Genomic DNA, 26905 nt, shown 5'->3' on the forward strand with positions numbered 1-26905 from the left:
TGCCACCCAAGCAGAGATTTTAGCTTGTGTAGAAGAGATATTCCAGAGGAGACTTGAGTTTCCAAAATGATGGACCTCGAATAGCTACTGTATGTTGGTTGAAATGTCAAGTAATGTGCTTTAAAGTTGTGTCAGCATCCATTATATTTGTATTTTATAACATTTTAAGAATCCACTTTTAAAGGTCGTTCAGTGTAATTTATTGATTTCCATTTACACAATCACAACATCAAATGAATGGATGGGAGAGATTCAACAGGAAAAATACAGAACGGTTTCTCTTTCTAATTTTAAATAGAAAAAAATAGTTCACAAAAAATAGTTATACCATAAACTGTCTACCATCCCTGTGTCACGAATTATGTTTAATCATTTGTGCACTCATTTCTAATGTTTAGACTTTTTAATATTATGATATAGCCTATTACTCACTTTCAAAGTCAAGGAAGACATCGTATTTCTGTGGAGAACAGCAATTGGAATCATCTCTAGCTAAGAGACTCAACAACTTTCCCATTTTATTGATATCATTCACGTAGAGTGAATAATAGTTACCAGCTCCAATTACTCATTTCATCTGCAACAAATGAGGGTTGATATTGAAAAAACTTCTTATTGAATATCCAATATATCTGAAGCCAATAAAAGCGCTTAATTAATTAAAACAAAAAAAAATGTATATAGGTGGTTCCTAAATATTAGGTACCTAAGAAACCAGTGTGAAGTAAATGTTTGTGGATAGGTACCTAGATATTAATTATTGATGGGTAATGTTTGAATCTTTAGAAGTGAGTGATTGCAAAATCCAAATATGAATTAAGCAGTTTGAAATCTAGTATTGAATTTCAAACTTAAATGTTCAATAGAGGAGATTGTTTGTTGGGTAGCAATAGAATTTGATACTGTAAATTATAAAAATTAAGATTGGAAGAACAAAGCAACAAAGGAAGCTCTGCATCCTTAGAAGATTGCATCACAAAATATTCAAAGATTAGTCACCAACAAATGTACGTTGAACACAAACAAATGGAATTAAAAATTATATGAATGCAAAGGCTGGATCCAAATCACAAAATTAATAGGTACTGATGTTTGTTTATAACTTTCTTGCAAATCTTAAAAGTAAGAGAAAATGATAAAATATTACCTATCCTTCTGTTGTTTCTTGGAACAGAACATAACCTAACTTTTACATTGACAATACTGATTATAATACTCACGTTTTCACAAAATATTCACGTAGTTTCTTGATAGCTCCTCTACTGCAAGAAACTACGATAAAATAGACAGTATGTGGAATGTTAAAAAGTCTGGTACATTATAAAATAAGGAAGATCTTGCAAGATTTACACTGATGTAGTTCTGTCACTTCATTCCTTGAAGCTCAGTTTGCGTTTGCGATTGACGATTTTTGACGACGCTTGGAGCTTGAACCACAGTATACATACAGTACGGAAACTTGGCTATACCCTGACGCCAAAATCCGCCATCTTGTTAGAAAGCGCCGCATTGTAATAGTATTGATGGTAGGTTCGGATCACTTTAATGATCCGGATCAATTGATCTCATTCACTGCCACGAGCCAATCAGAAGACCAGGATTGGAACTTCCCAAGGTCACGTGACGTGTTTTGTATTGGGGTCATGTAAGAAGCATTGGTTAGATAGGCGATTGATTACAAGTTTCCTTTCTGTACTTATTCTGTGCTTGAACCACTTGAACTGTTGAAGTGCCTGTGTGCTTGCACCATAGATAAAAAATAAACCTAGATACGCCAAGACTAATGCAGCAAAGTGGGACAAGGAGCAGCCATATTTTATATAATGAGATCCACGTTATAATGGTAGAAAATACAAAATAGGAGAACAACGTTGCCGATCCTCTGTCTTGTCAATGCCTTTTCTAGACGGTATCTGATAAAGGTTTATTGATGTAATATTAACTGTTCATTCGCGTTCAAAATAATCGATTATATTTTATTAAGCAAGAAATTCTATTTTTCAATGATAAATTTTCATTGATAAAAAAAAGAAAAAGATAGCGCTATCCGCTTTGTTGAATAATATACAATGATAGCTATACCATTGATTGCTAATCAAACACTGCCATTACAACGTGAACCTTACTATAGTGTAGCACACCACAAAGAAGAGAGAATCCATTCTCTGTGAGCACAATATTAATACTGTAGTAAGAGGGCAGTTCCTCTCGATTTCAGTTCATCTAGACATCACGACATAAAATAAAATGAAAGGATTTGTTTAATTCTGAGTAAAAGGTGAAATAGTGGGTTGAGGAGTTGAGGTTTTTGCTTTTAAATGACAATATTTTAATACTAATGACCCCTGGGTTGGAGAACTCGCTTATGAGCTGTTGTTGTATAGATCTTTGAAATTCGCAACTTTTTACTATACAGAGTTGGTGAGAGCCATGGAAACAGCTAAGTATTTCTTTTACAAGTATAATCTCTCAGTATGTCTTATGGGGATTTTATTCTAATTAAAAAACTACTTTTCTGTTGCTTCAAAACTTTTATCCGTCATATGAATCCAACCTCATTTCAAATTTAGCTTCATTTTGAATACCGTTACAACTTTTTTTTCAAATGAGAACATGGTCCTGTTATCATTATACATTATACATAATTTATATACCTGATACATAATAATACATCAATTCAAGAGAAAACTGATGGTGGAGCCCGCAAAACAATAACTCAAACTGGTTTAATGATCTTCAAATTTGAAGATACCATACCAATAAACAATGAAATAAATGAGTGGGCCTATTTTCATTAAAAATCAAGTTGTAAAGTTGTAGTGAACACTAATAATAACATCTACTCACATATTTAACATTTTAGCAAAAAAATTAATCTGCCATTTTTTTAATTTATTCCATAACTGTATGATTTATTTCTCTTGCTCAGTCTGTTTTCATTTAACACATCAATTAATTAAGTTTTAATAATTATCATTTTAGGTCATAATTAATGGGATTAAATTTCATCATTTATTTTGTTCATCCTGATTTAAATTTTCTATTACTGTACCTCTATATATGCCACGTAATTTGGTTTAAATATTGAACACACATTCGTCAGTTCGTTTGAAATATTTCAAGTAGTGTGCTTCTTCTCCCACGAGTGCTTCTGACCAAGTGGTGGGGGGCGGGGCGGTGTAGAATGCTACCGTTAATAATCTACTTATTGGAGTCGAGAATCGGACATCCTCCCTGAGCTGCATAATTGATTCAGTGCAGTGCTGCCGCTGCTTCCTTCTTAACAAGGTCAACGACGCCAAACAATCCAACATGAACTGCTTTAACAGCCCCATGACATGGAAAGTCGCCGCAACGCTAGTAGACACAAGAATATCTTACCAGTTTCGGAGAATAATTCACGAATGAGTGTCCTTCATATTATGGATATCATCTGTTATCACTATTGTGAGGTACATTATAGGCACGTTATAATGGCAGTGAATAGAGATAGGAGAACAGTGTTGCCGATTGTCTGCCTTAATTAACTATAAATAAATAATAAATGCTTTATTGTAGTAGCAAAAGAGAACATCAAAATGCATTACAACGTCAAATGGTAACAAAAGTAGACACATAACAAATAAATAGAACTATTAAATACTATAAGTCACAATCGTACACAGGAAAATCATTATAACTAATTCTACACCAAGAAATAATAATTGTTCTCTGATCTCAATATAACAATCAAGTAGTAATAAGGCCATTCCACTTCAAGATTTATTTCGAAAAATTCATCTATTGTATAAATACAATTTTCTGACAAAATTGCTTTTTATTTATTTTTAAATAAATATAAAAAAATAAATATACTTCTCCATTGTCAAAAACTTGAAGAGCTAGAAAAGGATAGCGCTACCTGTTTTGTCGAATGATAGACAATGATAGCAACACCAATGTTAATCAAATACTGCCATTATAAAATGGACCTCACTGTAGTTGAATTATCTTAGCCAAAGTCCAGTGAAAATGGCAAATAACTTGTTTTAACACTTTCAAAATTGATGTGAGAAGAGAGCAAAAGATATTCATAAGCAATGTTAAACCTTAGAAAGAAGTTTTATTTAGGAAAGAAATGTTTCTCTATACAGTCTATGAAAATATTTCTCAATTATGTCAGATTTTCTCAATAATTTTCTTTATTATTTCACATCAATTTTACCCAATACCAATAACCCCTTAATATTATTATCCAATTAACTATGTACCTATAATATATAGTATGTAATTTTAAAATTCGATAGTGATAATTTTATTGATTCACACATTGACAGAGAAAAAATGAAAATAAAGAAGTATTTTAAAACGTGACTATAAAGTCTGTAAATTCACAAGACCATAATCATTTTATAGATTGTATGTACATTTTATATATTGTATCTATCAATGCATAAATAAATAAATAAAATAATACAAATTGAGCATACAAAATTTACAAATTCATAATTAAATTTATAGATTGTATTTAAAGTACAAATTGAACCTAAAGAATTTGCAAACTCTTTCCAGGTTGATTGTATAAATGAGATATTAAATGAAAAGCAGATTTTTAAATGGCAAACGCTGAACTAAAAATAGCAGAAAGGCAACACCCACAAGAAAGCGATTCTTCTGCCTCTTCTAAGATCATATCTCCTGGACAGGCCAGATTTCAGTCTTCCTAAAATAGTTCGTTTCATAGAGTGATAAGGGAACCATATAATAAATATTCTCGCTCACCTACTGAGGAGAGTATTTTAATAACTTTTGAACGCGGTCCGTACTCTCTCACCTCATTCTTAGCAATAACAAAATTATCCTCAATCTGATCAATCAAAAGCCTGAAGCCTTGATTGATTTTTTACTTTTTTAGTTGTGAATATCCTTATTTCTTATCTCTTTTTATTTTCCAGTATGTTTACGCTCATGACACTTTCACAATGATCTATTTTATATCTAATAAGATCTAATTTATAAAAAAAAATAAGAAAAATATCTAAGTTAGGCCTACTGTATAGGCCTCCAATTTATCGTAGTCTTTGCTGTATTCTCATAGTGTACCTACCTACATTATTGCGAAGAATAATCGGTTGGTTTGAACAAATTGTTTCAAATTTGGCTTAGTTTATTTTTGTTTGTAGATGACGAATTGACCTTATATACTACAGATCTCTTTTATTTCATAGTATAATGCAGTCTCTACAAATTTTAGTTCGTGTATTTTTACATTAGCTCTACTTTTAAATATATTTTATAATATATTGCATATATTTATTTCTTGAAGCCCACCTCCTGTAGGAGTGCGGTATAGATCTACTGTGTCAACAATGGTTGACCTCATTTCAGGCCTAGCAACCGCCCGGCCTTTATCGGTGAATTAATCAAATAGGACAGAATTCAACAGTCCATGCACTAGTCTTGTCAACACCCAGTACCGTACAAAAAAAAATCGTTGTCACTTCTCTCCCGTTACTAATTCGCCAATTCGTTTCCAAGCAATAGTCAATCATTTGAGAAGTGAATTGACTCAGAACTAAAGTATATCATACATGAAACAGTAGCAATTCATTTTGTGAAAAATTGTTGTCTGCCTAACCTGAAGAATAATATAGGTAGTTTCTTCTGGAATGAATGAGGCTATAGGCTACTTCTTGCGGAAAATCAAAAATCATTCAAACTCTGTCACTTGTAATTACTGTTGTGGATTTAACAATTGAGAAGTGTTAATGAAGATATTTGCCAGCCTTATTATTTTAGAATAGTTAATCCATATAACATTACCTCTATTACGCTTGATTCGCACACATAAGTGACAGTGAATAGTGAACATTTATAATTTCCACTAGTTCTAATTGGGCTATTCGCATTCAGCCCGGCCGATCGAGTATGAATAATGTCATTATAACTCATGGGAATTATATTTTCACTGTCACTGTTGTGTGCAAATCCAGCACTGTTATGGAAATGTTCATAAAAGTAATTTTTAACTTATTTTTGAACGATTGTTTTGTTATCATTGGGTACAGTACCTACCTAGGTACTTTTACTTGGAGAATTCAATCTATTATTATCATTATCATTATTGCGAATTCACCAAAAAATATTGAAAATTATGAACTTTAAATTACAATGGCTCAATCATGAAAAATAAAGTGAAGAGTATCATTCAAACTCCGTTATTTCCAAGCACCATTTCTAATATCCATGGCACTAAACAGCGATTAATCATGATTTAAAAAACAATAATAATTAACGTTCCGCACATTGTATTGGAAAATCTTAGAAAGTTCAAGAGATTCTCACCATTGGAGGATATTAATTGATGATTTCCTTATATTATCCAGTTCATAATTAATACGGTATAGTGGTACAGAGTAGTATCGTACAGTAATTGGTTTCATTTACTGCAATAATTATGATAGCAGTCTCAACCCAATATTCAGGAGTGTTTCAACACAACATGCTGCAAAGACATTATAGTTTGTGTAAAATAAGTTGAGACTTGGCCCTCCATCCGAAGAAATTACATGGTTGCCAATTCGTGTAAAATTGCAACTTTCTCAAATTTCCAATTCAACGTCAGAATTGGATGTAGAATATCATCCCCGATATCCTAGTAATGTGCTATAGAAGATCCAGGTTTGAAGGATTAAAAGGAAATTTAACTTTATACAGGCAACCCTGTAATTTCTTGGGATGGAGGACCAAGTCTCAACTTATTATTTTACACAAACTATAGCAATCAAATGCTTGAATAGGATAGACTCTTCATCTAGATCGACTCAAATTGTATTATAAAACTATTCTATACCGACACAAAAGCCAATAATTTTGAATATTAAAAAACTTCACATCATCTTCAGCGCTTGGGAGGATAGTAGAACGCTATTTTTTTTTTTTTTTGTAAGGGGAGGAGCAGCCTGAAATTTTGTATAAGATTTCTCCATATTTATTTTGTTGAGGGAAATAGAAACAACATAGTTTTAACACTACCCTGCAGCATTTTTTTCTTATCAAACTTGTACAAAAATATTCTTGTAGAGACCTATGCTGAATTTCACATGTATTATTCAGCTAATTCATAGTTTCAAGTTGTTTCAATATACTAGCTTATCATTTAACCAACTGCAATAATCTGATTATTTTGTTTATTTATTTATGGAGACAACAGGTAACCCCATTTGTGTCTCCTGTACAAAATGAAAACATTCAATTGAATACAAAGAATGATTCCAAGAGAAAATACAGAAGCAAACCGTTTTAAAAAGTATTTTAATAACACACCAAGTAATATATTGAGAAAATAAAATATATACTACCGTATTTACAGAATCATTTTATAAAAAAGCTACAAAGCCTTGTTTAAATCACGACCAATAACTATGTTGAGATGTCATGACAATACTGTTCTATCATTTATTTTATCAGTGGATACCACTATGATCCCACAAATAAAAATAACACTGTTTTAAATAATAATAGTGTCATCTGCAGCTATTAGTCTTCCAGTACACATGATCTTGATTTATTATCAAGTAGGTATGGTTGAACAATGCTAAAGTGAGATCCATTTTACCTGTAAGCTGTCAGCATTGGTTGAATTGAATACATTGATGTTAGTTCTCAGGGGAACTGACAGTTTAAAGTGAATTTTACCATAGCTGCTACAACTAGGTAACGTATTATTCATCGTATATAGTGGAAGAGTTTTGACTTGGTTTATTTATTCAATTCCTTTTTTTTAGTACCCTACTACACTACTTTCAGAATAGTAGCCTACCACAGACTCAAATCAAGAAGTTATAGGTGCGACGAGGTGGGTATACCGAATCGTGTGTTGACTGTGTGTTATCACGTGAGGCACTCAAGCATGATATCACTCGATCGATCAATATAGTTTCCAGAACACGCCTGACAATTCGCCAGACACTCATTTTTTATCTCACTGATCGAATTACATTTAGTTGATCCACCCACCTAAATTCAGAACATTCAAGGTTCAATAATATTTCCAATGGCTGAACGAGAGAAAATGGAATAGGGCCTAAGTTTGAAAATAACTATCCAATAAACCTCTTTTTTGACATATTATCATCAACCAATTTTTCAAACAAAATAAATACAAATCTTTTTATCCTGTTGAGAAGATTGAGATGGAATCTAGTAATTTGTAAATTAAATTTTATTTATCAATAACGAAACTGATTGATATAAAGAATTATTATTGGAAGTTTATTTAGTTGTTGTCAATAAACTTCTTTTTTGACAGAACACGCCTGACAATTCGCCAGACACTCATTTTTTTATCTCACTGCTCGAATTATATTTTGAAATTAATACATTTTTAAAATAATTACATTTGAATTACATTTTCAAATTCAATTTGAAATCTAGAAAAATCGACCAATTTTTCATCAAAATGGATGTGAATCTTTGTATCCTGTTAAAAGACTGAGATGAAAATCTTCTAGCAATTTGTAAATCAATAACGAAACTTATTGATATAAACAATTATTATTGGAAGGCTATTTAGTTGTAATGAATCAATAACATGGATTAAATAGAAAAACAATGGAATCATGGTCGGTGAAATAGGCTCTATATTTGAAAGTGATACGGAAAATAATGTCATTCAAAATTTGAAGAAAGACTTTACCAGCAAGACCTAGACAATTATTCACACCCTTCTGCATATTGCATTATTGATGTGTAGCCTGAGATTAAAAACACGCAATCACATGCATTAGCAAGAGGGTGGATACAAAATGTCCCTCCCATTTAAAATTGAGTAAAATTTTTAAAGTAGACTTAACTCTTCTTTTCCAAGATATATTATAACGATGGATGTTTTGATTTGGATGAGTTGCTTCCAGGATGTAAGGTGTGGAGGTGGGATTATATCCCACCTTCCTCAGGCAAATTTTTTATAATTTAGCAAGTAGTATTTTTGTTTTGACCAATTATAGTGATTTTGTATGATAGTAACAAAATTAATTTTGTTTTGTTAAATCCTAGTTGGATAAGTTTATTAATCTACAAAATGTTATATAATGTAAAGTGTCATTTATGATGATGTCATAATAAAAAAGTGATTTTGATTTGATTTATATTCTGCGTCTTAATGAGTGGAGTCTTATTGCAATTTCTCTGTTTTCTTCTGAATAGGTTTGACTTTTGTTGTATAGATAAGGGTTTTCTGCAATTAAAGCTTCAAATTAGACGAATGTGTTTTGCACATACCAGACGAAAGTACGCTATTATAAAATATTGTATAATGCGGATGAATCATGAATTGCATCTTATAATTTCTTATTCTGTTGTAAATATATTTATTCCGAACAAGAATGTGTATATTGATTGAATATAACAGTTTTGTTCCATTTTTATCACTTAAATGAATGTTCCAGCTCCTACTCTATCCCAATTTATAATCTAATTAATTAATTATTGGTTGATTCTTTTAACAGCTATGCAGAATAAGTAGCCTACTGTTTTTTTCTTCTCTGACTATTGTATTGTTTGCTCTACCCAATAAATAAACACCACATTTCTCCAAATAACGAATCCAAAAATTATTGCGCTGCATTTAAAGCTTAATGAGGTACGTTCACTGTGATGTCACATCATATTTTTTGTCATGAAATGGGATCAATGACCACCGCATTTAACTGAATAGGTACAATGATTGAATAAATAAAACTATTGAATAGAAAAAATCTTCTAGTTTTGAGGGAATCAATGTATATGATAGATTGGAGAAAATCCAAGATATCAAATCCCAACTTTTTAAAATGTATGAATTCAGGGCTACTTTCTTGTATTTATAAAATAGAATTATAGAAACTATTAAGTTACGTTACAATTTGTATTCTTGTTTTTTAATATTTTAATTATTTTAAAGGGTACTATAATTCTATTCTACAAATCCCAACTATATAAAGTACAGTTGGGTCTTACCACCACACTAAATCTCATACCTTTTTTCAATTGGAAGTAAAACCGCTCTTTATGATGAAATTTAATATTTCAACACTTTTTTCTCCACCACTTTAGGCCTACTACACAGGTATCACTTTGCACGGCTCGTTTGACAAAATCCATATAAACACGTATTTTTTGAAGCAAACTACGAAGTAGGCCTACACAATAAACATGTGCGCGCGGACAAGTTCCAAATTTCAACTGAAACTAAAACAGCGTCGATGACGATCACAACGCTAGAAGCGTCCGGTGGCGATCTAAGGCAATTGCTCCTTCCTCGCCCCCCTCCTCGTTTTTGATCTCCATCACTTTTCAGCTCACCTCAATCCATTTTATTACTGTTAATAACCCCTTTGACCCCTCCACTCTCCTTCCCATCACCACCAACTACCCCGGGGGACGAAATCATTCATCACTCCAGTGTGGTGGCATCACTGACTAAATATCAAGCACACCCACATGCTCTACTGAATTATTTGAGAAGTGCGCTGTCATTCTCTCTCTCTCCCTCACACTCTCTCCCTGTCTGTTTCTCTCTCCCTCACTCTTTCATACTCTCTCTCCCTGTACGCTTCTTTCTCTCTCACCAAGTTTCAAACGTACATGACAAATGCGCTCCTGCGTGTGCGTGCGTGAACTTCGTTATCTACTTCCGATTAATGTGTGACATATTCTGCACGAAATAAAATGCATTCACGCGGGAGTAGGTTCACAAAAAGTAATTAGAACAAACACTGTTAGTAAGTTTGGGTGAGTAGAGCAGCTTCACTCTCCCCTTATTTCATAAGCTCTGGTTGAAATACATAAAAACTATTAGATATTGCCATAATTTATTACAATTGGTGATAGTATGAATCCAATAATATGTAAAACTTAATGTAGGGGCAGTAGAGCAGACTTCCCATTCCCTAATTTTATAAGCTGGTTGAAAACTGTATAAAATTTGACACAAATTGCCATGGTGAGGTCATATAGTATGAATCCATGAATCCAAGAATACGTGAAACTTTCTAGGTTTGCTAAGAATATTCTTATAGCTTCTAAATGTATAAAACAATATTCTAACGCAATGCTCCTTTCTGTTTTTTCGTGTAGTGAACGATTGAATGACAATATATTATAGTGAAGTGCTCATACACCATTAAAAAAACGTGCATAGGTACCTAAAAGTTTATGTTTCTGTATGTAAAACTTATATACACTCAGAAGTAATATCAAGGAATCAATTCAGTCTAAAATAATCCGAATCGAACATTATTCAATTAAATTCACATATCCCATAATAAAACTCAATAATAGACATAGAAAGGTCATCGAATGAAGATGTAGTACTGCTTGCTTGAGAAAATCTTGTCGGCAAGCAGATTGGATGGATGTATTTATTATATGGATAATATTTTCAATCAAACAATTATTTCACGATTTCACAATATTGTACTTGAAATAGCGATGTTAAATTATTATCGTTTCCATATTATCACTGGCCATTTTCCTTGTATATAGAATATTTCCAATGGAGTAAGTGGATTTCATCAACTGAAACAGAAAATGATGTTCAAGGCTCAGAGGTAAAAAATTAGATTCCATGTCTATGAATTGAAATGCTTAAACATTTTTATTCTCAAAAACTACTTTAAGAAGTATTATCATGACTACTTCTAATATTCGTTAGATTCTCTGATATTTTGTTTTATCTGTCGGCTAACTACCTAACTCACCAACTTATGAGTTTAAAACTTTGGATAAGATCACTGGAACTGATAAACACTAATATTGTCACTAGTATCATCATATCAATATAAAAAATAATTATATATCAATTTGAGAACAGAATTCCACTTCCAATTTCCACCAAATGAATTCAGAGCAACAATGAGGAGCTTGAACTTGGAATATCTACTGCCGTACCTATACAAACTAAACTCTTCTTAATGAAAAAACGCAGTTTTTTTGTCACATCCACATTTATTAGAAATTGATACAGGACTGCAGTTTCGTGTTGAAAGTAACACATCTTCAGCTGAAGATGTGTTGGTTTCAACACGAACCTGCAGTCATGTATTAATTTCTAAATATCGGGGCACCGAGCTTTGCTCGTTATTTATTTATTGATAAACAGAACTCAATTCTTTAAAATGATTGGGGAAGGACTAACAGGCACAGCCAAAACTGTTTCTTCCCCGAATAGTGACCACTTCCAATGAGTAGAGACAATTTATTGTTGGAGCCAATGGAAGTTTTCATTTCAACCACAATATCGGGACACCGAGCTTCGCTCATTATTTATTTATTGATAAACAGAACTCAATTCTTTAAAATGATTGGGGAAGGACTAACAGGCACAGCCCGAAACTGTTTTTCCCTGAATTTTGATTTATACACTATAAATATTCCAAAAAGTAGGTTATTTTCCATACACTTGAATTCAGGTAGAATTTTCAGCCCAAATATTTGAAAACATAAAAGTTCTAATTCAGATTGTTTACATAACAAATTGAATAACAAAATAACACTAATCACTTAGCACTATAAAATAATGATTAACTTTGAATATTATAATAATACCATCTCATGTCAACAGATCAGATTATTTTGAGCGATTCAATTAAAATCTCTAGATTTCTCGCGAGATACGGTAAGCTAATTGATTACATAGCTGATCTCCCACACAGGTACACGCATCTTCTGTTACCGACAGACGACGAAATCATCATCTGTTTTTCCAAGGATGAATGATCCTTTTGATGTCGTTCAGTGAGTTTTCCAAAGATTGAGACCTAGTGCAATCGAATCTTTATATCATAAACTCACTATGTTCCAAATTTCGTGAAAATCGTTAGAGCCGTTTTCGAGATCCGTAAAACATAAATAACCAGAAATAAAAATAGCCAGATATAAAAATAACCAGATATATACATACAGAAATTGCTCGCTCAATATAATAGGATAAATTAATGTGCATGTGACAAAATAAAATTGAGTTTCTTCAATTATGGAAAAATTTCACAATATCGATTCTCATTCAACAAATTTTATCAATAAATTCTTCTACTTTTTGTCATTTTGAGTGATAAGACTGTCCGGTATAGTTTGAAAATAAAAATATCATTCAACCACAGATACCGTACAGTAAAAACCATTCTCATGACCTGAATATATACAGAATAAATACAGAAACCACTTGAAATGAGATATCTCTTGAAGACACCTTTCCCCAAATAATCCACATTGGGCTGTATCTGTTGTTCTCTCCCGACAATAATTATGGCATAATTTTCAACTTGGCTATATAATTTGTAGTTGTATGGAAAAATAAATAAAATGATCAGACATCAGAATAGATGTTAACTTACTTATAAAATTTGAGAATTCAGAATCATATGAGAGAGATTTTGTAAATGCAATAAAATAATATATAATAATTATAAATAAATTCCACTTAAAAATGAATTCCAAATTCTCTTTACCACCTTTTATCCTATCTAAACCAGCACATCCATAACTTTTCCAAACAATAAGAAGTATCATACACAAAATTGTCTCCTGAAAACAGTATTTTCTATACCAATTCATTAAGTCAAAAATCAAAACTATTCAATTGAAATCAAGAAAATTAATAGGTGCACCATAACTTTTCAATTGAAATCAGGACCTATATCTACATATTTTTTGTAAATTTCTTTAAAACACTCCTACATTACCAAAATATACCAAAGTTATTGTGGGCCAAGATGTAATTTTCTATATCATGTCATATTTTGTAATAACTTGATCCAACTAGAGTGGTATCCGTGGGCCTACGCCTACTGTATTTGAAATAATAATTAAGTCTGCTAGATTGAGTCAATTTAGAATGGGGGAGACTTTCTTCTTGCAGAGTATTTTGAAGAGTGTATTTTAGCTTATCATTATACTAGCCGTCAGGCTCGCTTCGCTCGCCATATCCGTCTGGACCCCCGACTGGATCGTCAAGAATAAGATCAGCGGGCTCGCTTCGCTCGCCTGCATTTTTCATTTGAGCATGCTTCATTCCATCAGAAAGTCAAAGTACTGAGGAAACGCAGAAAAGTTGAGAAAAACGCTAATTTTGGGCGTATCTTTGGCGTTATTTCAAATTCCTTCTAACACAACATTATTACACTCTAGCTTAGCTTCTGTACTAAATTTGAACAATTTCTGTTCATTTGTTCTCGATAAAGCTGAGAAAACGCTAAAAAACGCTGGAAAAACACAGATTTTGGAAATTTATCCAAATCCGTTCTTAGTGCGCCTCTTATGGGTCAACTGAACATATCTACCAAATTTGAACGTTTTTGGTCCGGTAGATTTTTAGTTCTGTGAGTGAGTGAGTGAGTGAGTGAGTCAGTCAGTCAGTCAGTCAGTGAGTGAGTGCCATTTATCGCTTTTATATATTTTGATTGTTGAATATTTGTCTACTGACATCTTTGAAGGACACATAGTTGAGTGTGTATATGCCGAAAGGCCGCATCTGAATATCGACGTTGGCCCGTGTCATCATAATATGGAGAGTCTGCTTGAACCAGTGCGGCTTGTCTGTCCAATGAATCTCTGCTAGCTTTCTGCGCAAGATGTCGTTCTTGAAAAATCATCAGAATGGAACATGAAAGTTACCCCAATGATCAGTGAAAAGTCACTACGGTACTGAGAGTGAGAGAGGTAGGAAATTTATATTTCTTTCTATTTCATTATATGACTGGATGTCAGTCTTGGGCCCTGTTCATTCTAGGAACGCACTTATTACCGTAAATCTAACAGACCATAAGACCTATACATTCAACATTTATATGATCATTCAATGGCATTACATTTTTAAGAGATTCCTAGAAACCTGGCCATTTGAGTGTAGGTATCAAATGGAAATTAAATACAACCAAATTGAGCTTTTCTAGCAAACATTTTTTTGGCTTCTTAATGGGGTTAGTATCAATCAAGGATATCAACTGAATGCACTGGGTTGAAAATTCGTTCTCTTGGTAGGGTAAAGCCATTGTTATACGGTGAAAAAACTACATTTAATTGGGTTTTTGAATAGCACTTGAAATTATAATTTAACTTATGGCTGTTCCGTACACTTTTTTATTATTTAAATTGGATAATCTTTTTTAATATAATTGTTAATATCATCATAAGAGTGAGAAAAAGTGGCAACTGACATTTTTAAGTGGTCTCATAAGCGAGTTATGGGTTGTTGAAGTGCTAAATTTCCAGATTCCGTATTCTTTCCAGATCATAAACGGTTTTGACTATATTATTAGAACTTCTCTTAACAATTCAAAAAATGTATCTTTCCAAACTAAAACATTTTATTCCCCATTTCGTTCATAAATAAAAAAGTAACATTTTTTAAAATTAGATAAATTGTTTATTCTGGCATTAATCGCGAAAAAACGCATATTATAACAAAGGTAATGATATACTGAATGTATTAAGAAAAACTCCAATGGAAAATTCGAAACCGTTTATGATCTGAAAATAAAACGGAGTTTAGCACTTCAACAACCCATAACTCACTTATTAGATCACTTAAAAATGAATGATCTTAACAATTATATTGAAAAAGATTATCCAATTTGAATAGAAATAAAAAGGTGTATCGAACAGCCTTAAAGCTTATGCACTTAAACTTCAAACCAATAAACAACGTAAAAATAGACTAACGTTGATAAATTAACGTTATAAAAAACGTTACAATAAACATATCATCCTATTTGTAAACGTTTTTCAACAATATTAAAATAACATACATTTCTAAATACTATAGATATTTTTCAAAAATTAGAAATTCTTCAGATTCAAGACGCTGGTGAAACTATGCTCTGTATTCAACAAATTTATTCTAGAAATAGACAGGTTCATTCAACCAAATATTTTTGTTTTAAAATATTGTTCATAATACAGTACCTGATTGAGAATGCGTTGACCATTATGATAAGCGTAGAATATGGTTAAGCTTACCAAAACGAATGACAAAGCAAAAATCATCCTCTTTCTCAAATCATTAGTCTGTATAAGAAAAAAAATTGCAGATAATTTCTTGATTGATTGGAAATATGAAAAATTTAGGTTCTAATATTTTATATTTTCATTCAACGTCCTACTCAAATTTTTGACAAGTTTTTTGTAGGATAATCTATCATTAGAAATAATATTTTTCTTCCTGTATAGGTTTTTCTTAAGTATTCTCTCAAGTTTCATTGTCAAATCAGTTAGGAAATTGGAAATCATCTCCTAGTGGTTTGTTCCAGTCTTGCCTATATTTTCACTTTTCATTTTACTCAGGCTACCCACAAAATAATGAACTTGCTGAGCATTCTCAGAAACAAAATTGATCAAATACAGATTGGTACCTAGTAAATATATAAAGTACATGGAAAACATTTTACTTATAGAATAATTGTACTGTTAATAATTTAAAATGATAATGATATACATCAAACAATCAATTTGGATTTATTGAATAATCACAATTCAGTCTCTACGTTCATCCAAGACACAATCATTAAATACTGTAGGTGAACTACTCCACTGACTACTTGATCTTTATTGAACTCGAATTCACTATATTGCAAAGACTGGTTATATCTGTTATATATTGACTGGATTCAAATTTTTCAAACGCAAATGTTTTCAGATAAGTATGCACTCACTGTTAGCACGAGATAAGCCATGGTGCAGCAGTATATCATGATTTCTATATTTATAATCGAAATCATATATCCTGAGCCATCAGCACAAAGTCTAAAATTTCTGCAATATAAAAAACATCAATTCAGTCTTGTACATTGTATAAGTTATGGAAGTGAACAATAATTTCCTAAACTGGATAATACTGTGAGATAATTTTCAATTTTGATTCATTTACCACCTTTTTCACAATTCTGAAGAAATGAGTAACTATCAAAAATGCATTTTATAACATTTGGTATGGGACTATGGGATAAATTTTTTTTAAAGAATGTTTGCCACTCAACATCAATTCAGTTTTATCCAGATGGAAATTTCCATCTAGCTGTTTACCCTGTTGTCAATACTTGCAGTAGCAGAAGTCTTCGGGGTAATTTGCATAATTTAATTTGGATTTTCGTTCAATAATAATTATCAGTTTCATCCTTCAAAAATAATTCACCTACCCTATTGTAGCCCAATTATGTTTTGTAACTCTTTTTAAGTTAATTCCAAGAATTACATAAGAAACATTATGGCGACATAGTACATACCAGTAATTTTACAAAATTTCACAGAAAAGTCTACAGTACAGAATTTTGACACAAAATCTCATCGATTTAAAAAGCCTATAATATTACAGCTTCGAGTTTATACCTGTAAAGAGTTTGATGGTGATGAACAATATGAGCCATATCTTCTCTTAGATGAACTGGTTTTTCTGTGAAATGTGAGATGTTGTTCTGTTGATCAATTGCTTGCGAACTGTTGTTGGAGTCAGCATTGAGACCTGGCTCTAAAGAAACTTGTATAAGATCATCCAAAAGAATGATGAGTATGTCAAAATCAGCCAGTAAGCGTTCTATAGAAAGGGTTACCAAAAATACAATCAAGAATGCTTCTGTGAAATATATTGACACTGTTAAACTATGAAAGGTGTAAAAGTATAGAAAAAATATTGGAGATTTGAGTTCAGGAGAGCAATAGCTCAACAAAGGAGTTGGCCAGTCGATAGACTCATTTTCTGGAGTTATCAACCCAGAGAAATGAATAATTATATTTCTGTTGATAACTGCAAATCCACAAATAAAAATTATAATTTTTAAATTTCTTGTCAAAGAGCTCATATCTTTCCTCTTCTCCCGACAGTAATTCTGAATTTTTCTCCACAAATAATTTTTTCTGACTCTCAAATCATAGTGGCTAGAAGCAATGTCACATTCAATAAGCTCTAGCAATTTCGTGACTTCTTCATTATTGATACTGTGTTTGATTATATTGCCTGCCATCATCATCGATATCATACTGTCTGTCAGTGCTTGCATACTTTTTTCAGAATTTTCTTTTAGAATAACACGAAGACCCAACAGAATATTGGCCTGCAGAAAAAGGCTCATTGCCACTAGAATTATGATTGGATGCAAATTTGAAGGTTTTTCAAATGTCATTAAATTGATAAACTTTCTCACAAAAGATGTAATCTCCATCGCCTTGTATCTTCTTTCTGTAACTGGCATAATTTCTGGATTTTTCCCTGGAACAGACATGAATACAAGATACAACCTATATTATAATTTTTCGCTAGGGCTACTCTTGAATAGAAATAATAAATATACATCTATGTACCCTTTTTGAAAATAGTAAAAATTTGAATTTTACAATTTGGAAAAAGTTTACTAATTTTTATTTTTATTCCTACAGCCTACATTTATGCAATAGAGCCTACTTACCTATCTAATGAACACCGTACACTCATTTTCATTAATGTTCTTTGTGCCCTGGTTACTATTCATTCCAATCAAAAACCAGAACATTCTTTAACGTTGATTGCGAGCTTTCAAATACAAAACCTTGATATTTTATTATATTTATTATCCGTCCATGATTATGGAATTATAATTTCCAAAATATCAAATGATACAACTATCAATTGCGTTAATATTAATATTGTTCTAACATTATCATTGTTAGAAATAGGAATATTGTACCCAGATAGATTGAAAATCTATAAGAAAGAGCTAAGCTTGAATTATAATATTATTCTAGTTATATATTGCAACACACCCTCCCAAGAACTGTGTTTCATTGTCAATTTTAAACTTTCATTTAAAGTGTCTCTCAGAAGGGACAATTTATTAAGAAACATTTTCAAAATCTATTCCATTCTCAATTTTTAATATATTCTGGAATGTGTTTGTGATCTCCCTGCTCCTCAATTCTTGGTGAATCAAACTCTATCATAATTTATTTATGAAAAATTTGATTAATAAATTAAAAACTAAAAAACCCTTTCTGCACATCTATCGAGATCAGTGGTTCCCAATAAGTGATCCGCAAAAGCTCTGGAAGAGGTCCGCAAGGAAGCCGAGGGAAGAAAAATTGTCGTTTTAAGCTTTATTAGTGGTTTTAGAATGATCATTTTTGGTCTATACATAAAAGTATAACCAAATTCCCTTCCAAAATGTTATACTGAACTCATCGTAAGTTCAAAATAATATGTTTCCAATCGGAGAAAGAATTGATAAGTACCACATTTCTAAATAAATGCTGTAAGATAGGATTATGAAGCTATTTTTTTTTCTCTGTCATGTAACCCATTTCAGAGGTACCGTATTTATCAAACATGATAAAACATTTATAATATGGAAAAAAGTCCTTTCTCTTCATACTTGGATTGATTTCCTTATCGTGTAGCATCCCACTGCAGAGTCTATGTGTCGGGATGCATAAATTTAACTTTATATAATAAATTCGCATAAAGCGGTCCTTTATAATAAAGAAGGCTTGTGATAAATTTTATACAACCTCAACCTACCCCTTTCTTTTTTCTTGTCAGCTTTTTAAATTTTACTTGAATCTTGTTGAGCTCTGAAAGTCACACACAGTTGAATAGACTGCCTAATTCTGTTTTTGTTTCAAGAACTCAATGTTTGGAGATTAGGCCTACGTCTTCAAATACTGTGCAGCAAAACAACAAACCCGTTTTTGTTGAATTCCTCTTCAATGTTGGCGCATCTTATGTTGTCACTTTCACTTTTGCAATTTGGGAAAGACTAGCTCACTTTTCCTCTGTCAGTGAATGTTGTGTATATTTAAACAAGAACCCCCATTTCTTGACAGCTATTGGTCCATATGAATAAAACCAGAGCAAATGCTCATAAGCAAGAGCATGGTGCATAAGGTTTTGGTCATGAAAAAAAAGTAGAAGCAAAAGCATTTGCTCATTTTTATATGAATAAGCTTTACCTTATACTCTTACCTCATGCTCCTGAACTCTGGAGCAAATTCTCACGTATTTTAAAGATATTTCATCAGCTGATTCGCTTTGTTTTTATAGCTCACGAAAGCGCTAAATATGAAAGTAAGGTGCACCGCTTGTGTTTGCGTCGTCTGCTCTGTTTTCTATTTAAAAATAGAATTTTAGGTTAGTTGAGTTTAGAATTTTGAAATAATAGCGTGAAAAAATGTCATCTCTATAATAATCTTCAGCATATTCTTGTAATATCAATAGCCTTCTTATAATTGTCTACACTCTCATCTTCTTAAATGCCTATTTCCTATTTTGTGATGGCTATCTTTATAACAGGTAGCTATCTTTTGTATTTATTCTTTTGTAGGGATAATGGTGATTTATCATGGTTGAATCTAAAAAGAGTTTTATAGTTCTCAACTATTGGTTGTGATTGTATCTGGTATAGTTTCCTCTTCCTCATACGAATTAGTTGAGCCATTATTTTTACTATGAGCAAAAGGTGATAAGCTGCTCTAGACTGGACTCACCTTTTTTGAAGCATTTGCTTCAAAAGTTGAGCAAATGCTCTAGTTTATTCATACAATTTTGAGCAAAAGCTTTTACTTTTGAGCAAATGCTCAAACTATTTTTTTGATGAGCATGAGCAAAAGGTTTTGCTTAAGTTTATTCATAGAAAATGAAGCAAATGCTCCATATTGTAGAAGTATAAGCAAATGCTCAACTTTATTCATATGGTCCAATATCTTCATTATCACACAGATAATCATTGTTTAATCGAATCATTGGGCCATATGAATAAGAGGAAATAGGCATTTAAGAAGATGGGAGTGTAGACGATTATAAGAAGGCTATCGATATTATAAGAATATGCTGAAGATTATTATGGAGATGACATTTTTTCACGCTATTATTTCAAAATTCTAAACTCAACTAACTTGAAACTCTATTCATAAATAGAAAACAGAGCAGACGACGCAAACACAAGCGGTGCACCCTACTTGCATATTTAGCGCTTCCGTGAGCTATAAAACAAAGTAAGGTTACAAAAGTGAATCAGCTGATGAAAAATCTTTAAAATACGTGAGCATTTGCTCCAGAGTTCAGGAGCATAAGGTAAGAGTATAAGGTAAAGCTTATTCATATAAACATGAGCAAATGCTTTTGCTTCTACGTTTTGCTCAAGAGCAAAACCTTATGCTCAATGCTTCTGCTCATGAGCATTTGCTCTGGTTTTATTCATATGGGCCATTGAAGATTGAGAGCTCTGATTGATTCCATTCTCTTCGCAAATTTATCATCTGAAAAGTCAGAAGTGGTTTATTCAGCACGATATCGCTCGATTTGGAGAAAACCGCAGAGAACTAACTGTGAACTGGAACCAAAAATCCAAGCGTTTTAGTCACTTATAGAAAACTCCAGGGCTAGAAGGTCAACTTTTTATACTTAATTTGTGCAAAATAAATGAATAAAAAATTCAGGTTATTCGGAGTTATTTCCGAAAAAGTATTATTGGACTGGACCAATAAAGGTTTTTTACTGGACCATTACACCGATCTAAAAAAATACTGTGCTTCTGGACTCTGAGAGGTTTCTAATAACAGCACTAGATCGCGCTGCCTGCGTTTCGAGGGGATGAAGAGTTTGAGAGAATGAATCATAGATCGCGCTACCTGTATCATCCGTCACTCAGAAGCCGGCCGAAAAGTTGGAATCCTATTATATTATGCGAGCAATTTCTGTATATCTGTTTATATTTTTATTATTATTTTATTAAAATATTGTTATATATATATATATTTTTATATTTTTATTTTTTCATATTTTTATATTTAGACTATGTATCTGGTTATCTAGTTATTTATGTTCAACGGATCTCAAAAACGGCTCTAACGATTTTCACAAAATTTGGAATATAGCCTAGTAGGTTTATAACATAAAAAATCGATTGCACTAGATCTCATCCCTGGGAAAACTCGTTGAAGGACATGAAAAGGATTATTTATCCTTGGAAAAACAGATGATGATTTGTGTAAAGCTGTGTAATTAATTAGCTTACCGTATCTCGCGAGAAATCTAGAAATTTTAATTGACTCGATCAAAATAATCTGATTTGTTGACATGAGATGGTATATATCATAATATTCAAATTTAAACATTATTTTATAGTTCTAAGTGATTAGTGAGTGTTATTTTGTTATTCAATTTGGTATGTAAACAATCTAAATTGGAACTTTCATGTTTTCAAATATTTGGGCTGAAAATTCTACCTGAATTCAAGTGTATGGAAAATAACCTACTTTTTGGAATATTTATAGTGTATAAATCAAAATTCAGGGAAAAACAGTTTTGGGCTGTGCCTATTAATCCTTCCCCAATCATTTTAAAGAATTGAGTTCTGTTTATCAATAAATAAATAATGAGCGAAGCTCGGTGTCCCGATATTGTGGTTGAAATGAAAACTTCCATTGGCACCAACAATAAATTAGCTCTACTCATTGGAAGTGGTCACTATTCACTGATCACTGTACATATGTGTATGTGCAGAATGGCTCACTATGAGGGTTGGTGTTCAACCGATGTCTTGACTTGACTCAAGACTGTTACAATCAATACTGAGACATTTAATTTTACTATTGTTAAGAGAATATCGACATATCTATCCTTGACAGTCTATAATTATAACAATTGAGTACAATAAATATACATTCATTTCAGGTTTGTGCGGTATTTTGTAGAGTAGTTATTCAAAACATGACTATTTCCATCATTGAAAAAAATAGAATTTATCTACTGTAGCTATTTCCTTGAAAATGAGTACCTACTGTTGCCCCATTATTACGAGTAGTGACTTTAAGGAAAGCAAAACGACAAGACCTGCAATTACCTAGGCCTACTCTTCCAGGGAGTCAGAAAAAATCTAATTATGGTTCCTATTCCTGAGCATCTCCTAAATATTTAAAGAGAAGAGGATTGATGGGCATCTCTCCTAACTTGAAAAGGAATCACTTGTCTTCTAACTTCCAGTGAATGAGCTTTGTCTAAAGTTGGTATTCTCTTCTTACTTGTTCATATTTCAATACTAAATGATAATGCTCAGTCTGATAAGTTAATACTTAGTAAACCAAATGTCAACCCTAGAAAGACAGCAGGGGTTACGCGTACCCCAGACCATTATATTTTTTGTTGTTACTTTGGCAGCAGTAAACTTGTAGATCTGGGATTTTTTGTATTCTCTAACTAGTCCATCAACTTCCTGCACATGTGATTTAGAAGCTGTAAGTCGGTCAGAATTAGGTGAAAAAATCCCTTGTTGTTGCGCGTAACCCCTGTTGTCTTCAGTTGATTAATTTGAGCTTTGCTCGAAAATTTTGCTTATTTTCAAATGCTATTGATGTACAATCCAAATCAACGATTCACGAGAACCGTTAACTTTACAAAAAAATTGCAAGGGACAAAAAAGTTAGCAAATTGTATCAATATTTCAAGGATACCTCATTCATTAAGATTGATCGAAGAATAACAGAGAAATTAATTATTTCTGTACTGCATGCATGACCATGAACAAACAAGATCATATGAAAAACATTGTAAAATTAGCTGGATGGCCATAGGGAGCCATACCTGTTCCAAAGCGTCATCTTAAATACAATTTGGAATCGAAAATTCAATATTGATGTTTAAATGATGAAAAGTGGTCATGCATGCAGTACGAAAATGATTAATTTCTTCGTTATTCTTTGACCAGTCTCAATAAATAAGGTATCCTTGAAATCTTGATACAATTTGCTAACTTTTTTGTCTCTTGTATTTTTTTGTAAAATGAAATTTGCAAACAAAAATTTAAAATGGCCGCCATTTTGAGAATTTACATCGATTTTTTTTTCAAGTTGAGTCTTTATAGCGTAAATTCTCATGACAAATTTCAGATCAATACAACACTTCGTTCTTGACATAAAAATTCCTAAGTGATCAAAACAAAATGACAGCTATAAGGATAACCGCTGAGTTTTGGACACTTCAAATAGGACATTTGTAGACATTTGTAGTCTCCTATCATCCAGGAAAAATACCCTAAAATGTTCGACACTACTTCTGAAACATTCTGTATTACCTGTTAACCCTGTTGTCAATATTTGCAGTAGCAGAAGTCTTCGGGGTGATTCACAGCATTTAATTTGGATTTCCGTTTAATAATAATAGCTATTCATTAATTAGCATTTGAATAAATGCAATTTATTATTAATTTCTTATATATTATTCAGGCAAATTATGAAAATATACCTTATTTACTTGATCAATAATTTGAATAGTTATTTCTATTTACAGAGAATAATTAGATCTGGTTGTATTGGTCTTTGCAATGAAGAAGACTGACTCATTTGGACTGATTGATTGTGATAGAGAATATAAAGGACAATATATTCAATAGCTTGAATGATTAATGAGAAGAATAAATTAAGATTTTCAGTTCACAAATAACCAGTAGGATGGTATGTATTATTCTCTATTTCAAATTTACTAGGTACATGGGATTATTTACTTAAAAACTATTCAAATCCCATAATGTTATTTTAAACAATCACTATTCTTTTCATTTTAGTGAGCAGAAATAGTTTTTCCAATGTTACTATGTTCCAATGTTCCAGTGTCAATACATTTTTTTTAATGGATTCATTCCTTCCAAAATAAAATCTTACAGATTAAGGGGTTTTGATCAATTTTTATTGTAATCTATTCAATAATTATAGTTCAATCTATTGAAACAATAATCATTAAAATTCACGATGACTGAACTTAACACTTTAAATAGTTCTGTAATTGCTGATAAATTTGTCACGCAAGAGTGTTCCACTGTAAAAAATCTGGTACGTTATATTGATTTTATTGCAAAAAATGGATAAAAAACAAATATCTCAGTCCCTTTACTTGGTACCTACTTCACCATGGGATAATAAATATGAATGTGTCATTGCCTGTAACAAATATAATCTATATTCTATGATCATGATAAATAGCCTACCTTCAAAACAGTATGAAAATTCTCGAATTTTATTTGCGCATTCACTAAACTCTACAAGGAAGTCTAAAATATAAAGCTGGTGAATACTATTCTTACTGAATTAGTCGCAACTTCTATGAAAGTTTTTTATCAAATAAAACTCATTCTCGCACTTTTGATATTCTCCCACTCATTAAGGCTGAGCAAAGGCTAAAAATAAAATTTCTACTCGTGATATTTTTTTTCGATTTGTATATCATCAAGCTATCAAAATGAAAAAGTTTTCTCAGGAAAACTTTTTTTTTTTATCATTACTTTTTGAGATATGAGCGCCTAAAGTTTAAATTTTTGGGACAGAACATTTCAAATTCTGTAGAGATAAATCCATGAGATTCAGAGGATAGATTCTTCATGGTATTGTTGATCTAGTAAAGCAAAAAAATTCTGAAAATATCAATTTTTAAGATAGTTATTCAATTTACTAAAAATAACAAAAATAACTTTTAGTTGAGTTATTTTTGGTAAGTTGAATAACTTTTTCAAAAATTGATATTCTCAGAAATTTTTTTTTTAACTGGATCAACAATACCATGAAGAATCAATCCTCTGAATCTCATGGATTTATCTCTTACCGAATTTGAAATGTTCTGTTCCAAAAATTCAAACTTCAAGCGCTCATATCTCAAAAGTAATGATCGGAAAAAAATGTTTTCCTAAGAAAACCTTTTCATTTTGATAGCTTGATGATATACAAATCGAAAAACTTTGAAAAATATCACGAGAAGAGAGTTTATTTTTAGCCTTTGCACTGCCTTAATAAATAATTCATTAATTAAATTTATTATATTTCATAATTAATGATATAAAATTATATTTCATATTTAATATTGAAATTTATTCAATATTGTTTTTCAATTCATATATTTTTCAGATATGTCTGAAGACCACAGTTTTAATGCGACAGTATATTCAATATTTTCGCTATGATAGCAATAATAATCCACTATTGCTCATCTTGGTGATACTTTTACTAATATCAGCGCAATCAAACTTATCGATGATATTGTCCAATGGGAGAAATAATATGGAAAGATGTGTTTTGGCGTTGAAGGACGTAATAGCTATATGTGGCATGTTCTCTAGTTTTCTAAAACGATTTAGTAGACCTGAAGAAAGCATTGAATTGACACATATGATTGAGGAGGTGCATCTCTTGGACTGCTATCAATTGTATAGGACTACCCCAAGTTCGGCGAAAGTTGTCAATAACTACAAAAAGGAGAGAAAAGAACTGAAAGATATGAGTAATATGGTATTAGTGCTAACTTTCTCCACTACCTCAACAGTTGGAGTGAGATATTCGATAGTGAGACTATTGGAATCAGATCAAGAGGATCGACTACGTGGCTTCCGAACTCCATTTGTCTCCCATATTCCTCCAGAGTTTGATCAGATTTCATTTGTAGCATATATATAAATATTGCATATTCTGATCATTATCCCTTTCTCGTTTGAGGGCATTACTGCATGTACGGCCCTATTACAAAGTGTGAAGACTGCTATCAGACTATGAAAACATTCATATTTTGTTGGACGGCATCAAGCATTCACCTGGTTCTTCTCAGGAAAAAGAATTCACTACTAATGAAAAACAAATTCAAAGAGTCGATAATGAAGAGGATCTAACGAAAAATATGAGGCTCATTGTGAATTATCATCAGTACATAAACAGGTAGGCCTACGTTTGTGATGAAGGCACTATAGTGTGGTCCACGTTATAATGGCAGTGGATAAAGATAGAAGAATAGCGATGCAAATTCTCTGCATTAATTATATTTCTACACCGTCAAAAACATAATTGTCATCGTTGTGGACCTAGAAAAGGATAGTACCACCGGCTTTGTCGAATGATAGACAAGGATAGCAAAACCGAAGTTGATCAAATACTGTCATAACGTGGACCGCAC

General features: G+C 31.9%; 2 protein-coding genes across 3 annotated transcripts in view; both read right to left on the minus strand.

Annotated features, from left to right (window-relative positions):
- LOC111043425 (CYFIP-related Rac1 interactor B) overlaps window positions 1-10294 on the minus strand; it is a 28034-nt gene extending 17740 nt beyond the window's left edge. The window contains exons 1-2 of one of the 2 annotated variants that reach the window (XM_039428803.1): window positions 9999-10294; window positions 433-577 (exon numbers count right to left, since the gene is read on the minus strand). In XM_039428803.1, the coding sequence (XP_039284737.1) occupies window positions 433-517 (85 nt within the window). In that variant the 5' untranslated portion in view covers window positions 518-577; window positions 9999-10294. Of the gene's footprint in view, window positions 1-432; window positions 578-1220; window positions 1419-9998 lie in introns of those variants that run through there. The other variant, XM_039428802.1, reaches the window with a different exon arrangement.
- Window positions 10295-11454: 1160 nt separating this feature from the next.
- On the minus strand, window positions 11455-18083 carry LOC120351643. The gene is made up of 5 exons (XM_039429547.1): window positions 17344-18083; window positions 16671-16770; window positions 15925-16026; window positions 14444-14599; window positions 11455-11538 (listed from the first exon to the last, which is right to left on the minus strand). The coding sequence occupies exons 1-5, from the start codon at window positions 18081-18083 to the stop codon at window positions 11455-11457; spliced, it is 1182 nt and encodes a 393-aa protein (XP_039285481.1).
- Window positions 18084-26905: the final 8822 nt, after the last annotated feature.

The sequence above is a fragment of the Nilaparvata lugens genome, chromosome 5, assembly GCF_014356525.2.
Source record: "Nilaparvata lugens isolate BPH chromosome 5, ASM1435652v1, whole genome shotgun sequence".
NCBI lineage: Eukaryota > Metazoa > Arthropoda > Insecta > Hemiptera > Delphacidae > Nilaparvata > Nilaparvata lugens.